Raw genomic sequence first — 17,532 nt, forward strand, 5'->3', positions numbered from 1 at the left:
ATTTAACTAAAATCTCATAATTCAAAATTTTGTAGATTCAAATTTTTGTTATTGTTCCTTGAGTGTTAGGTAAGTGATATTTTACTCTTTTCTTTTATGCTGATGATTAGGCTGTACTTAGTAAATAGCTCCTGCAATTAGCAACTATACACTACTTTCTAAAACATTTTCTTGTAACAATATTTATTTCAGGACTGAAGAAATTTAAAACATTCAACAGACGAGTTTTGGGCTGAAAAATTTCTTAAACAGCTTAATTGATTTTAAGAATCTTATGTTAAAAACTCAGTTAGTTAAAAGATTAAAAAAAAAAATGTACCATTTCAGAATGTTAAAATTGAAAGGAAATACACAATTAATTATTATATCTTCTGAATAGTATTATTACCACAACCAAAACTTGTAACGTTAATTGTATTACTTCAAATACATATACCAAACTTTAACCTCACAAAATTTTTATTTTTTATTTAACCCTTACCTAGTATTGTGAGCAAGAAGTATGTAACTGGTATCAGCAGTCCAGGAGACCTCTATTTTATTTTTTTAATTTTATTCACATTTTTATTTATTCATGAGATTTATTACACACAAATTGTTTAAACACGACTATACAAACACAAAGTTAACAAGAATTTACATTAAATAAAATATAGCTCTAAAATATAATCTTAAAATATAAGTTCCCGCCAAAACTCGTTTTTACCATTAATATTTCTCCGTTACACCAGTTTTTTTATTTTTTATTTTTTTAAAGATTTTCATAGCATTTTATAATAATTATAAATAAGTGTTAAATAGTAAAATGATGAAAAAGTAAAATAAGAACTTACTTGATTTTAACAATCGTCATTGTTGTGAAAAAGTAAATTACATACTTCTAAATTTATTTACTAATGAAAACATAAAATATATATAAACATTATTTATTAACTGTAAAAATATAACTAAGAAAAACAATAGCCCAAAATACATAAATGTAGCGATTAAAAAATACAAATTTCACTTGAAATTTGTCACTTGAAAACTTATCATAATACTTGACACAAATTTTGTTAGAACATTCCAGACAAACTGGAGCAGTACATTTCTGACACAGATATTTGGTTTTCCTCTTCAATTTTGGAGGGCAAAATGCACATATCATCTGTTTTTCAAAAAATTTGAGAATTTCTTGTGGATTTTCTGACTCACTCGAAATTTTAAGGATCCTTTTGATTGTGAACATCAATTCGTGTGGAAAATTGTTCATGTTGAGTCTGTGCAATGCATTTGTGGGTAAGTGACAAAGTCTTCATAATGTCGTGTCAAGTCATTTTATCTGCTTGGGGAAATATCTGGTGAAGAATGAAAGAATTTATACCACTGCCTACGTCGACAATCATGAAGAAGATTGCCATTGTCCACCTCCATGTCCTTCGACTGGTTGTGCAGTTTGCACATTTCTGATCAATTCCATCAACACCTCCTTTGGTTAAGTTGTAAAATGAGATTATTTCAGGCTTATCAGTATTGGGGGTCATCATTCTGCGAGTGGTGCATTGATGACACTAATATGACGGCTTTCGACTTTAACGGTACATGTGAAAGAAGAATAATGTTCTCTCAGTAAAACCATAGAAAGATGATTTCTCTGTTCACATTTTACTAGGCTGAAACTGAAGAGGAATTTCCTTTTTATTTTTTTTTTTTTTTTTTTTTTAGTTCCATCATATGTTAACTTTCTCTTTAAAAGCTTATTTACTATTTCAATTGAGCTAAAAAAATTGTCCGCCGTGACATTTCGACGTATTCCTTCAATTGGTTTGACAAGCCTTAGATTGTGATGGAATGCTTAATTTCTTCTCTTCACTTGTAAGAGTTTTTCCATCATCTTTCTCTGAGTAAATATATGCGTTATATAAGTAGTGGGTCCTGGCCTCTGCCATACATAAAATTTTGCTGGTTTTCATGGCATGTACATGCGACCCTTCCATCAACCCCAAAAGGGTAGTAACATTTCATCCATGCAGAATGTAGAACCTAGTGTATAACAAAGCTGTGAATTCTCCAAAAAATTATTAAAAATTCCAGATATTGCAGCTCTATCATCGTCTTTATAGAAATATTTCTCTCTATTAAATGTTTCCTTGATTGTTTCTATTTTGTTCCTCTTTATGTTATCAATTTTGAATTAACTGCTTTCAAAGTATCTTTACTGTTTTACTTGATCAATCTTTCATTTTTTGTATAGACAATCACTGGCTCAATATTAATATTACAAATAGCAACAGATTTATTTGCCATTTCTATGGAAGACAGTGATTTTATACATTGTTTCAACTCATTTGAAAAAGGGAACTTTTAAGCAAGCAGCTTTTTTTTATGTATATATTGGGTTTATTAGAGATGTATAGTGGCACAAGTCATTCACAAAAGTGACGTAATTATTCAAGTATAAGAATAACTTCATTACTAACTTATAAAAATAAAAGGAAGTAATTAGTGAAAACTGATTAAGAAACAAAATAAATATTTAAATTTGGTTTACTGGTGCTTATAAACTGTGAGATTTAGCACATTTTGTTCAGAAAATTCAACCCACTGATTGTTCAATTTTTTTTAAAAATATTACTAGTGGAAACCCAGGAACAGTGAAAACTCTTTGTAATACTTCATTTTCTGGAACTGAGAATTTGGGAGATATGCAGTAGTGAATGAGAAGTATTTCACATTTATAGATGAAATATATTGTAATAAAAATTTACTTCTTATGAACAAAATCCCAAAGTGTAATTCAAGAGCTTTCGCTCATGAACATTAACATCAGGAGCCACACCAACATCAGGTGTTATAAAAAAACTAATTTAAACACATATACATACCATTGTCAATATTTTACTCCTTTTTCATCTACATATTTAATTGAATGAAACAAAATTAAAATTAAATATAGTTCTGCTAACTTAAATTAATAAATATCACTATCTAAAGTAAAAAAACTCTATTGGATGAAATTATTCACAAATTATTTCTTAATTTATTTAAAATGGATAATTATTCAATATCTGGCTATATAAAAGATTTTTTACTAACACCACTTGTTCTTCATTAATCAATTTAAAATTGATTAAAGAATGTGCATGATACTTTTCAAAATTTACTGTATTAAGTTCATTGTTTGATAAACAATTCTTTGAAAATTGGATTAATGTTGAGTAATGTTGATTAATGTTGAGTCTTCTCTAAAAATACTGGAAATCTACAACTGTTGTCCTGGACTTAATAAAGGGAAATACCTGCCCTCACCTCCCCATGGTAGAGAAGGGGCAATGATTGTTAGTTAAACGAGTACACGGACTGAGTGTCTCCCGTGATAAAGGGATCCCTCCATCAAGAGGCCAACGACCTCAAACAAGGGCAGATGAGTGGATGAAGGGGAGGGCACTCTCTTGCCCTTGAGTTGGAAAACTACCTCAAAAGGTAAATGAATCAAAGGGTCAATGGCATAGGATGGAGAAGGCAAGGGGAAACCACCCCATTAAAGCTCCGCAAGGACATCCAAAGTATCAGCAGTTGAAATTATTGCAGAGCATGCTTTAGTAAAATTTTGTGGAGTAATAGTCCCCCATTTGGATCTCCAGGAGGAGACTGCTAAAGCTCTAGCTCTAACAAAGTAGAAACCTAAGAAACAGACAATAAGCAGTAGATTAGGAACATGGAATGTCCACTTCATTACTACAGAGTGGGAAGCTTGAAATCCCAAAAATAGAAATGAATAAGATGAAACTGGATCTTCTTGGAATTGAAGAAATAAGATGGCCTACTAAAGGAGATTTCTGGAGTGGGGAATATAGAATTATCCTCATAGTAATGATAGGGGGCAGTCAAGGCCAGGGAGTGGTGGGGGTGGTATTGAAGAGAGGACTACAGAAAGTTAAGAGATATATGTGCATTACAGTGGAAGAACAATACTAGTCAAATTAGATACCAAACCTGCTGAAACTGTGATAATACAGACCTATATGCCAACTTCAGCACATAGTGGTGAAGAAATGAAAATTTCTTATGACGAGTGTGTAGCTAACACTATTTCAGCATCATCCATGTAGACATTACACTTGGAAAACTTCTGGAGACCTAAGGTGACACCACATAGATTATATTTTGGTCAGAAGTAGATTTAAGAATCAGGTCAAAGAATGTAGAGCATATCCAGGTCCAGATATAAACAGTGACCACAACATGGTTTCAAATGAATATAGTCTAAAATTTAAAAGACTAATGGGAAGCAAGGTAAAGGGCAAGTGGAATCTGAGGGCCCTAAAAGTTTCATATATAAAGAGAGAATACGAAAAGAAGACAGATGAAAGGACAGTAAATTATTATGAAGGAGATGCAGAAAAGAAATGGGATGCAATCAAAAAGGGTTTATTAGAAGCAGCAGAGGAAATTCTTGGGAAACCAAAATGCATGATTCAAAGGGAAGGAAGAACTGGGAAGTAGATGGAAGAACTGCAAATGATAGAACACAGAAGGGAAATAAAGAGGGCAGAAACAGAAGTAGAAGGGAATAGGAGGGTATAGGAAAGTAAAAAATGCCATTAGTAGGAAAGCAAAGGAAGCCAGGGAAAGATTTCTACAGGACTGATACAAAGAGGTTGATGGACTAATTAAAGCTAACAATCTGTAAACAGCTTATGCAGTATTAAAATACTTTTTTGGGGATAGGAAAATTGTGTATAATGGAATTTTAAAAGTAGACAACTCTATAGCTTATGAACAAGAAGAGATGGCTAAGAGATGAAAAAAGTAATTATATGATGGACCAGACATGAAAAATGTGATGGAGAATGAAGAGATTGTGAACTTAGAGGAACTGGGCGATAGTATATTGAGAAGTGAATTTGACATAGCCGTTCGAACCCTAAAAGACAGGAAAGCATCTGGTGTTGATGAACTACCAACAGAACTAATAAAATCAGCTGGAAATAAATGTAAGGATGCAGTGTATGATCTAGTCTGCAAAATTTATGAAACTGGGGTAGTACCTAAAGATTTCAAAAATTTTATTATCCCAGTTCTAAAAAAAATTCTCGGTAAAGAAATGTGAACAGTACCATACAAAAGGCCTTACACCCCATGTGTAAAAAAAATATCCTCACAACAATAATCTTACAAAGGCTAATAGGGAAAGTGGAGAGTATACTTTCAGATCAGTTTGGCTTCAGGAAGGGAAGAGGTACATGAGAAGCTATCCTTACTTTAAGATAGACAACAGAGAAGTGAATAAGGAAGAATAAAGACACATTCATTGCTTTTATTGACTTTGAAAAAACATTTGATAGAGTAGAATGGGACATTTTGTTTAATATAATGAGAATGATAAGTTAATTATTGGGACTGTAGGTAATCTGGAATTTATGCAAGGATGAGGTAGCAGTTGAGAGATGTGGAAACCACCAGCAGGAAGCAAAGATAAAGAGAGGTGTTGGGCAAGGGATTGTTGACTATGTTGTTCATTGCATATTTAAAACTAGGGATAGATGAAATTAGAGAAAAGTTAGGAGATAGTAGTGGAGTAAAGATACATGGAGAGAAAAGAGATGTATTATATTTTGCTGATGAAGTAGCTATACTCGCCAAAAATGAAACAGAATTGAAAAGGATGGCGGGAGGCATGGACACCATATTACCCAAATATAACATGAAAATAAATACAGAGAAAACAAAGATATTAGTAATAAGCAGGCATGATACAAAAACTGATATAGATATGAATGGACACAAATTAGACTGTACGAAGGAATTCACCTATCTTGGAAGCAGAATTACATCAGATGGATGAAGCTTGAAGAACATTATTAGTGAAATAAAACAGGTGAAATTATCATTCAATAAGAAAATTAAGATATTCACCTCAAACAATTGATGAAGACATTTGTGTGGAGTTTTTTCCTATATGGCAGTGAAGTATGGACCATAGAGGCAGATGGGAAAAGGAAAATATATGCATTTGAGTAGTGGTGCTACCAATGGATGTTGAAGATTACATGGAAGGAATAAATAACCAATGAAAAAGTGTTACAAAGGATGAGGTGCTATGTTTAGGAATCTTATTAAAGAAATGGCGAGACACGTGGATAGAACATGTACTACGGCAAAACGGTTTGTTGCACACCATAATAGAGGGTACAGTTGAAGAAAACAATGCAAGAGGAAGACCAATACTGGGGCATATTGAATAAACCATAAAGGTAAGGTAAGGTGTAAAACTTAACATGGAAACAAAGAGATTAGCACACGTTAGAACAGCCTGGAAGAGGAAGACTGCTGCAAACCAATCCTTGGATTGATTACTACAAAAAGAGAGAATGTAATGTATTAATGTTGAATAGGTGCAAGCAGCAAATGACACAAAATGCTCCACACAGCCAGCAAATCTATCCTTGTATAACGATGGATGAAATGCTATATCCTAGGCTTTATTTATAGATGATAATTCTAATTCCTTTTTATAATTAACTTTAACATTTCAGCCTTAACAAAAAGTATAAACAAAATAAATTTAAAGAAAATTAATCCAAAATGCTGCTGAAATTGTAAGAAGTTATCAAGAGAAAACTTGTGGAGAATAGACATTTTTTTTAATTTGTTTGAACAGGATATGTCTACCAGTAACATCTTAAACAAGAAAAAGCTTTTTAATTTTCAGTGCTGATATTTTTTTCTTACTGTTCATATAACCATTATACCATGTATGCTACTAAAAATAAACATATACTTGTGGATGGTTTTAAAGTAAATTTCTTTCTCAAAAACAATATTTTATCCTACAATATATCACTTATAGTTTTCTCAGTATTTTGAATGAAATACTTTAAATACTGTTCACCCACAACAAGAATAGAGCTCTAAAGAATGCAATAGCAGTGAACTACTATTGTGTGTGTGTGTGTGTGTGTGTGTGTGTGTGAGAAAGACACTATATACATATGTGTGTGTGCGCGTACATGCACACATGAGAGAGAGAAAGATAGATGAAGGGGACTGATATTTCCTTCCGCATGCCTCATACTGCAAATCTATTCTTGTGCTGGCTAAACTGTAACTACTGAAATGCAGAAACTAGCAATACAAATGGTACTGAAAATAAGCACCAAACATATCACTCAACAAGTACTGTTGTGGTATGAATCTCTGTGAGCTGCTGAAGCATTACTGACGCTGCAATATTACTTCTGGATAAGTAATTTCTAATCTGTTCTTGAAACAAAGGTTGTGTATTTATAAATATAAATGCAAACAAATGTTAAAATTACTTATGTTAAACTTGAGTAAGATACATAAACCACTGTACTTCAAAACTACTTAAAACAAAATAATAATTTTGTTGCATTATCTTTTTGATATAAAATAGAATGATAAATGTTTTTTTTAGATTTATTTAATTATTTTTATAATTTTTAATTCTCTCGTAACTATTATTATACCAAATGAAAGAAATATGCCAATAAAAATAAAACAATTTTTTTTTTCACCCAAAAAATAAATAATATAAAAAGAGTAACCTTATGTGCTGTAGCTCACTCTGTTAGGGTTGTAATTTAGTGTACACCAAATCGGTAGAAGGTTTGACATTAAAAAAGAATCTATAATTTTTAATTCCATTATTTTCTATAGTTCTTATCCCTTTACTTTACTTTGGAAATTCCTTTCCAAACATTTTACAATAAAAATTACTCAAACAAAAACAAAAGATCACTGAAATGGTCCAAGCATTTTTTTTATATATCAAATAAAAATTATTTTATTAAATTCACCATATCAGAAGAATAAATCAGAAAATACATCTCAAATTTACCATTATATGCCTTTTTTTTATTATTCCTTTAGAAAGCACTTTAGTTGTGTATATCAATACATCATGACATAATTAATACATGATTCTTTGTTATAAAAAATATTAAAAATTTAATAATTAAAAGGTTTCAATTAATACTGCTAGCAGTAATGCATTTTTAATTTTTTTTTATAATAAATAACAAATCATCTATTAATCTGTTGCTGAAGAAGTATAATATATTGTTATCAAAAAACTCCAGCAAGAAATATAAAGAGTTACATAGAATACAAAGATAAATGTTTAATTAAATTATTACATCAGTTGGTTTAAAATCAAAAATATTCACAAACATAAAAATCCATTAATTTCAAGTATTTTACGTAGTTAGAATACTAAATATTCTGTTAATTGAATATTAGTTTAATTTATGCTAAATGAATACGAATAGCTTGCAATTAGAAACTTTAGTTTTCAATTTCAAATATAAACTGTTTTCAGCATTATAAACATAATCACATTTCTATCATATTACAATAAACTATAAATACAGCGTATTATATTTCATAAATAAAATGTTGAATTTAATATTTCAAATGAGATGTATGAATCAAAGGAAATCAAGAGTGGGCGTAATAAACTTGTTTTGGCTTCAATGAAGAATTTTTATTGGTAATTTTTTTTTTTATTTTATACAACCAAATCTGTGTTTCTGATCTCACTTTTTCAAAAACTGAAAATGGATAATGATTATTTGTTATAAATTGAATATTAAAATGATATATAACAGTTTTTTATCTTTTTCTGCCCAAATTGAAAAATATTTTCATAGAAATATATTCAAATAAGAAGATGCAAACTTACCAAAATAATGACATAAATTTGCATAGTAAATCAGTATATATTAATTACAAAACCTGTTAAGTATTTTACTGGATTGCCATTGTACATAGGCCACCACTTTCTTTGCTCACTTATGAAAAAAAAAATGAATAAATTCTTCACATGGTAATTCAAAAGTATAATAATCCAAAGTTACTTACCGTTCAATGTATAAAACCAACAGAGAATATTTTCTGAATTGGATACTGAGAGATTCATTAGACTTATTTATTAGAGTGATTAAAGCAAATGACCTACACAAAAAAATTAAATGAACTGTCTTATGTAACACCTTCACAATATTCATTAGATAACAGTATTTCATAAGCAGTACAACTCATTTGTTTTTGGCCAAATTATGCAAAGCTCAACTGAGTAATTAAAATAAATAAGTGATATTTTATTGTGAAGAAGAGTAGAATGTTGGCTAGTCTGTTAAAATGACCAGACGTTTGACGTACAAGCCAATATCATTCAGATACTGAAGTATCAACAGGAGAAAGACAAAATATCCTACATTAACTATAGAGAAAAATATTTTACTTATACAATATATGTTATCTTAAATTTGTTAATTATGAATGAATTTTGCTCATACTTGGACTTTATATGATGAGTCAACGATTTAAACAAGATATGGCACTGATTGGAAGGGCTTTTTCAAGAAGTATCTTGTGAAACCCAAATGAACATACACACACGCTACTTCTATAGAAGACTGTGATTGAGTGCATAAACCGTTTTTTTTAAATTTCAGAAAGTTCATGGTTAAATTCAAGTAAATAAATAATTTTTTCATGCTGATTGATACATAATAATGCATTATGTAGATTACATCAGGAATGGGTAGATATGCTTTTCCATAAAAAACAATATTGCCCCAGTATATGCCTGGATAGATCAAAAGAAACCACTACAAAATATTAATCAAAGCAGCACCACAAAATACACAACTAATCTTAAAATAAAAAATAAATATGATTAAAGTCCATATTAATTATTTAAAGTATGAATACATTATATAATATTAAGGAAATACACAAATATAAAAAATAAATGCAAAATGGTTCAGAAGACACTAATGAAAATTATTTGAACGCACATTTATATACAAGTTAAACAGATAGCACAAAATTCAGGGTGTTTTTAATTAGTATTATTTAAAAATTAATTGAGTAATGTTGTTTCTGTAAAAGAAAGTCTTTTAGTTATATTTTAAATAAATTGCTGGAAAGATTTTTTTAAATTATTCAATAATTTATTAAAAATTGCAACAGAAGCATAAGGCCCTTTCTTGTAAGCCAAAGTATTGTGTCCAGTTAAATTAAAACAGTTATCTTGTCTGATTTGATAGAGTTGGATATTGTTATTTTTTAAGAATAAGTGACTATTCTTTTAAGCAAAGATTGTACATTTAAAAATGTAGATACATAATTCACACTTATGTGCAACAAACAATAATTTGACAGCCATTTTGTATTTTGAATACTCATTCTGTTTATTTAAGGAAACCCTTAAGAGATGATCTTATAGTTCAAACAGGGATATAATCTAAGAATAATAATTAGTTTTAAAAAGTGTGATAAATTAAAGAATTTATAATACTTATAAATTAAGTTTCTGTATTCTCTTTCATAAATAAATATAATTATATTCTAACTTAAAATTATAAAAAATTCAAATAAACTTTATTTTCTTTGTTAAAAATCAAATTAATTGAATATTTTTTAAAAGTATTCATGCAAATAATCTAAGTTTTCAAATACTTTTTAGCCTGCCTAAGAAGTATGCCATATATATATATATATATGTAGTCATTATCACTTCAGCTGTTATCGATTTACTGCAAATTGAAGGCCTCTTCAGGATGTTTCTAATTTTTTATATATGTATATATAATATTTCTTCTTAGGCCAATGATTATTTGAAAACTTAAATTATCTGCATAAATATTTTTAAGAAATATTCAATCAATTTGATTATATTTTTAGGTTTTTTTTATACTGAAGCAAAATTTTTGTCTAGTATGTGATAAGTAAGAAATTTAATCAAGAACCATTTAATTACAAAAGGTAAAGAACTTGAAACAGATTATCAAAGAGCAAAAATTAATTGATTAATTATACATTAATCTTTGTAGCTGTAAATATAATTATTTGGGGATTATGATGATATAGTATAGAATTTTAAGAATACATACATATTTATGCATAAATATATTTTGTTTAGCAGTAATAATAGACCAGTTAACAGAAATATAAAACAATTATGCTGAAACATTTAATGACTGCAAAAGGAAAACATGGGGATATTATGATTTTGTAATCCTATAACTGACTGAATATAATGCAGGATAGATGAAGTTGATAAAGTCTTAAATCATTAGAATATAAATATTATTGTTGTAAATTGGTCTAATTCTAGGCCTACAATTAATCTTATAATGAAGTTGAAAGAATATTATACTATTAAAGCACTATTCAAGTAGAATTTAGATTTTATTATTCCCAAGTTGCATTTAGACAGAAGTTATAATCAAATTTATATATAAATAAAAACTAAATTAATACAAGATAAAACAATTTATCTATAAATAGTTAAAACTTTTTTGTGTAATTTGTAATTTTGGTAACTACAAAAGAAAAATATTTCAGAATTAGGAAGAATTCTTAAAACGTCTGCCCATAATGTGGTATTTACAGAAATTAAAATGTAGCCATAAATGGTTGAAAAGCCAAAAAAGAAAACAAAAAATAAAAGAAATTAGAACTGTAGGACAGTTAAAAAATTCAAGCATGGAATAATGTAATATAATGAAATGTAAAAATAATTAGGCAAATGGTAGACTTTTAGGCCAAAACCTAGGATATGTATTATTATATAATAAAGGTAAAAAATTCCACGTAAAATGTAATTTTGATTTATTTAATCAAACAAACACGTAAATTGAAAACATAGAGCAGTTTATATTATATGTATCTAAAATATTAATTAATGACATGAAGTAATGAAGTGAATAAATGATAAAATTACATTATGCATTGACAAATGAAATCAGTACTTTATTAAACACCTTTTTTTCTCAAGAAAACCTTCTAGTTTATTGTAATACAGGAAATTAATGAAAAATCTTTAGTTAACAAATTATTAATTTAATGCTAGCAAATTAATATTAGTTATTGACCATAAAATGAAAATTAGGTACACCTCTATCTGCCCTTCAGTACTTTTCACTTATTATTTGTTAAATAAAATAACATTTTATTCTAATGTAAGCAGCTTTATTTAGATTATCTCAAATAACTTATTAATATTTAATTCAAATTTATAATAAAAATACCTTTTGTACTGTGCCATTTTCTAATAGCAATAATAATTTATCTTTTTTCCCGCTTTTTGTAACAAGCGATACCGCGCAACTTGAACAGAACGTTTAAGTTGGTCTATGCTGTTATGATCACCATATCTATTCACGTGTATTATGATCCCTAAGTCGGTCGTAGTAACTGAATTTAGGGAATAAAATACGATTCGTTTTACTTAAATAGCAGAAAAAAGCTCTTCTTTGATTTTTTTTATAGATAATGAAAATGAATCTATTTATTGTGAAAGAACTACAAAAATATTACCTTTATTTTATTCATCAACGGAAGGTTATAACTGTGGTAAAGAAATCTAGCCGGTCTATTTTAGACTTTAAAGGAGCAGGCCGAGGCGGATGGCTTTCAGTCTGTAGTTGCTTATGATATTGTTTGGTTTAGTTGTGAGTTTTGTATGACTATTCGTTTAGAATCATGACAAATCCTTTCGATTATAACGACAACACTACTAACGTAAGTATTTAAATATCTGAACTAAATACGATTTTGGGTACGTTGTATATGCTATATTTTTAGAGGTTAGTACGTATTTCACACATAATGAAGAAAAGAAATTCTGTCTTTTTCGGATTGAATTTGTTTGTGCTGCACTAACTTTTAGGTTAATGGTTGGATTGTTAAGTTGTAACTATTTTATATTATGCACAACAAATTTTGTATCATTTCCTTTTAAATAGTGTAGCTTCTTTTAATGTTTATATTTCTTTGATTTATATTATACTATTCACTTTATACAGTGCGACAGGTCAGTTTTTTATTTCTTGTATTGCATTGGTTCTTATCATAAACAATGAAGTTAAACATGAACAGAGTAAGTTACCTGTTTATTATTTTCATTTTATTTTATGGCCCTGATTTTATCGTATGTTTATATGTTAACTATGTGCATTTACTATATTGTTTTAACGAATACTGCTATTCGATTCTTTTCGGATTTGTTTATTTTTAGCAGTTGATTAAAATAGGTTAGATAAATAAAATTCCTCATTGCAAATTGCCCAAAAATTGTTGAGAATTTTTATTAATTCTAGTTTTATATTGTAATATCAGTAATGTTAATACTGTGATATTTGTTTTTCTTAGTGTTTTCATATGTTTGCAAATATAGTTTGTTATATGACTTACATATTAATAAGTAAATATCTGTATTAGGTTTCTGTCCTCCAACCATTATCAATAATGTTTAAATTGATTTCAGTTTAGACCTCTGTAAGAATTTTGATAGTTTTTGTGAATCATTCATCTCTGTTTTCACATTGATCGGCTTTTAAAATATGTTTTGTATATGATAACACAATGTATACAAAGTAAAGGGTGATAAAGATTGTTAAATTCCTAAGAATTTATTATAGTATAGAATTTGCTTGCTCAAAGTATGATTTGAAATATGTTTATTAAAACTAGGATAGTACTTTATGATAGGTCATGATAGTTAATATAAAATATATTTATATTTTCTATAGGAAGTGAATGATTCTTATTTTTTAGTATTATAAGAAATTATTTTTCAGAATTTTATGTTAATGGCTGGTTTATTCCTTTAACATATTTTTTGTAATGTGTTTTATTTTATTTTAAAATTGCAGTTATTGTCATTATACACGGTGATGTAGCATGTGTATCAAATTAAAAATGTATTTTTTTGTAATTTACATGTATAAATATTTTATACCTTCTTAATCCAATTAATTTTTGTAATGTGAGAATAATAAAAAAAAAGTTTTATTAAAATATGTTGCCTTGTTGCTATTGTAGTTATAAGTTGTTTATTGTGTGTGTGTGTTTACATATGATTATTGGTCTAAGGTTAATAAGAAATCAGTATTATCAGCTTTGATACCTAGCCTTGCAGCTCTAAAGATAGACTAGGCCAAGAATTATATGATAATAGAGCAAAATCTTTTCCTTCAGAAGTCAGCCCAACCGAGTTTACACACATTAGTCATAAAATATATATATATATATATACATATACATAAAAAGTAAATGTGTCATATTCTGATACATTTCCACTTGTCTTTCTAGTTGATTTCTAGGAAGACCAGTGTATGTATAAATACATACATGGAAATGTATGTATTTATTGTTTTATGTAATTTCATATTAAATCTTGAGTAACCTATTATAGCTTATTTAGTGATAGGTAGAATAAACAAAAACTAAACGATTCATAGTAGATTATAGTGTGGATATAGAAAACACTATTTTTGGTGTTATTGAACATAATACATTTGACTATTCTTATGCTGAAGATGGAGTTGAGTATCTTATATTTATAAAATAAATGGAATTTATTCATTTTTTAATTAACATGTCTAGTGTGCTACAGATAATAATAATTGAAAACTACCTGTAAACATGACAAAGTAGCTTAATATAATAAGCATTTAAAATTCATGGATTCATCATCAGTTATAAAATACTACTTCTTAGATAAGCATTATTGCTGTTATATATTAAAAGAACATTGTATTTTTGTTTTGTAAAATATGCATTATTTTTGCTTCAAAAAATTTTCTCACATTCTCATGGAACTATTTGATTTAGCATTTGCTTTCACTATTTGTATAATTTAATTTTCATATTTAAATAGTTTTAAAATTTGGTGTTGTTTTATTTGATAGTAATTTATTATTATGGAATGATTAAATTTGATTTCACTTCAATATCATTAAATCACGTTTCACTTACTGCATGGTAATAAAAAAATTGAGGTTGTGATTGTTATTACTTAACATATTTGTCTTTTCATCTGAAACATAATATTATGATTACTTTCAGGATCATTCAAAAAGTCAAATTTTTAGGATACAAAAATTGTCTGTCATCATTCTTTGGTGCCTCTGTATATTATCTTGTCAACCAGTGTTTAGTAAATTATTATTTCTAACTTTCCTGAATGTTTATAAACACGCCAAAAGAAAAATACTTTTTTATTAAAGAAACAAAAAAAGATCACTTTCTTAAACCAGAAAATAGAAATATTTTTACATTAATATATAAATATGAAATTTAAACTAATTTTGTTTTTGGTGGTGTTGCTTTGATCAATGTTTGAACAGTTGATCTCAGCTTCTCTTTATCTGTCCAGTCACATGCTGGGAAACTTCAGTTTTTTATTTACAGAACAGCACACCCAACTCTTCCTAATCATTTATATAATGCATAATAACACCGATATGAATGAAATATGTATTTTATTTTTAAATTTATATCCATCATAAATTAATGTTTGAAGCTCTTAATAATTTGAGATTTCATTTACTTGTTGAAATTCTGGTCACAATTCTTGTCTTTAAAAAAATTTTGATTGGTTTGACTTCAAGTAAAGAACAATTAATGTGGATACTATATTTGTTTATTTTCAATATTAATAATTAATATTTTTAATCTTATATTCATTTTCTGGTTAGATAAGGTGGATTGTTATTTTTTAATAAAAGTGGCTTAGTTTTATCAAAGATTGCACATTCATAAATACAAGTTAATGTTTTTAATTTTCTACATGTCTGTCTACATGATTCATACTTATGAGTGCCAATTAGCCAACAATCCATTTTTGTATCTTGAAAACTAATTTGAATTTTTGAGGGAGACTCGAAAGAGAGTGATGCTATTTATTTATTCCAAAAACTCATGTACTGTAATCAAATAGTACTACTTAACTTCTCTATATGCTTGAAGTTGTTTTTTAATGATTGACTGTTAGCAGTCTGTACCAATCTTCTAAGTGTTATATGATATGAATTGTAGCATTGTGTACATTATAATTTTCAGTAATTATGTTTATTAAGTTCAATGCAAGAATCCACAGCTGGAGTGGATACCTTAGTTCGTCATTTCTTGCAGTTGTTATCATGAATGCTTAATTAGCAAAGTTTTACTATATTTTTTGTCAATCTGAAAGCAATTTTCAGCATATATTACCATAATAGCATCAAACTTTATTTTTAAAAAGTGAAAGTTTACCAGAGGACTTGAAATTGCTGAATGACATCATCATCTGATGATGTTTTGCTTGGCAGCAGGTCCCTTATGCCATCTCTGTATTCATTCATACCTGCCCCAAGCCTTCTCTTTTATTCCCTTGTAGTTTCAAATCTTCATTTCATCTATTATCTTGGTCCTTCTTCTTCCTCGCTTCCTTTCTCCTTCTACTGACTCTTCAGTTGCAGTTCTCAAGATTCTTTTTCTCTAACCGCATGTTGTAACCAGATTCCTTTTGTTTTGTGTACTTCCCGCATAAGTGCTCTTTCTTCTTTAATCTTGTTCATTACTTCCTCATTCCTCACTTTATCCATCCATCTTTTTTTCTCCATCCTTCATAACCACATCTCAAAAGCCTCAATCCATTTCCTCTTCCTTATTTTTCATGCTTCGCTCCTGTGCAACAAGACACTCCATAACTCCTTAACTCTTAAGTCCAAATTTTTACTATATAGTAAAAGTCCCTTCTTCTTACTGAAGGCATCCTTTGCCTATTCTTACTTTTATTTCAGTTACACTTTTCTAGTCCTCTGTCATCATAGTGCCCAAATATCTGTAACTCTTTTTCTATTCCTTTACTTATCCTTACCACTAAATCCTCTTTGTTGTTTACTTCTGTTAATTTAGTTTTTCCTATATTTATTTTCATTCCTTCCTCCAGGACTGTTAACAATCTGAAGCATGTGTGCCCCATCACTAGAATTACCGTATCTCTAGCATACCTTATGTATCTTATTTTTCGTCCTTCTATACTTGTTCCTTCTAATATATTTCTTATCATATCTTCAATATAAATGTTGAGCAGTGTCTGTGAGAGACAGCATCCTTGCCTAACACCTCGCCACCCAATCAGTCATATTCTTATTTACTTTTATTGGTGCTGTTTCTCTCATTTATAATTCTTTAGCTAACCTGTCTTTCCATTTTACTTTTTTCTCTAAGAATCTCCATCATGTTCTGCCACTTGACTATCAGATGCTTTCCCTAAATATAAAATACTTACTCATTCCTCTTCCTCTCTCTAAATATCCCTCCAACCATCCATAGTAGGCGGATGGCATCTTTGGTTCTTTTCCTTTTCCTGAAGCCAAACATTTTTCTCCTGGATGCCCTTACATTATTTTTACCAACCTCCAGTTTATAGCTCTGAACAATATTTTAGTTGCATGGGCTATTAAACTTATTTTTCTGTGTTTTGAACATTTTCTGTTTGGATAGGTATCATCACCATTTTCACAAAGTCTTAAGGCCATTCTCCTGTACTGAATATCGTATTACACAGTTCAACTACTTCTTCCATTCCTTTCATCTTAAAGGATTTATAGAATTGTTTGGAAAGTTCATCTACTCTAGTCAGTTTTTTATTCTTTAATTGCTTTTTGTCCTTCACATATTTAATATCAGTGCACCTTCATCCTCCTTCAGCTATCTCCCACTTCTACGTTTAATTCTTCAGGTTTC

At 28.7% G+C, this 17,532-nt stretch overlaps 2 protein-coding genes across 2 annotated transcripts in view; both read left to right on the forward strand.

Moving 5' to 3' along the window:
* Positions 1-5,491: 5,491 nt before the first annotated feature.
* Positions 5,492-5,827, forward strand: LOC142322609 (uncharacterized). Its single transcript, XM_075361684.1, has one exon. The coding sequence runs from the start codon at positions 5,492-5,494 to the stop codon at positions 5,825-5,827; it is 336 nt and encodes a 111-aa protein (XP_075217799.1).
* A 6,572-nt stretch (positions 5,828-12,399) lies between these two features.
* Patr-1 (Protein associated with topo II related - 1) overlaps positions 12,400-17,532 on the forward strand; it is a 58,010-nt gene continuing 52,877 nt past the window's right edge. Inside the window, exon 1 of the mRNA XM_075361926.1 lies at positions 12,400-12,537. Within this exon, the coding sequence (XP_075218041.1) occupies positions 12,499-12,537 (39 nt within the window). The 5' untranslated portion in view covers positions 12,400-12,498. The remainder of the gene's footprint in view (positions 12,538-17,532) is intronic.

The sequence above is a fragment of the Lycorma delicatula genome, chromosome 4, assembly GCF_047948215.1.
Source record: "Lycorma delicatula isolate Av1 chromosome 4, ASM4794821v1, whole genome shotgun sequence".
Classification (NCBI taxonomy): domain Eukaryota; kingdom Metazoa; phylum Arthropoda; class Insecta; order Hemiptera; family Fulgoridae; genus Lycorma; species Lycorma delicatula.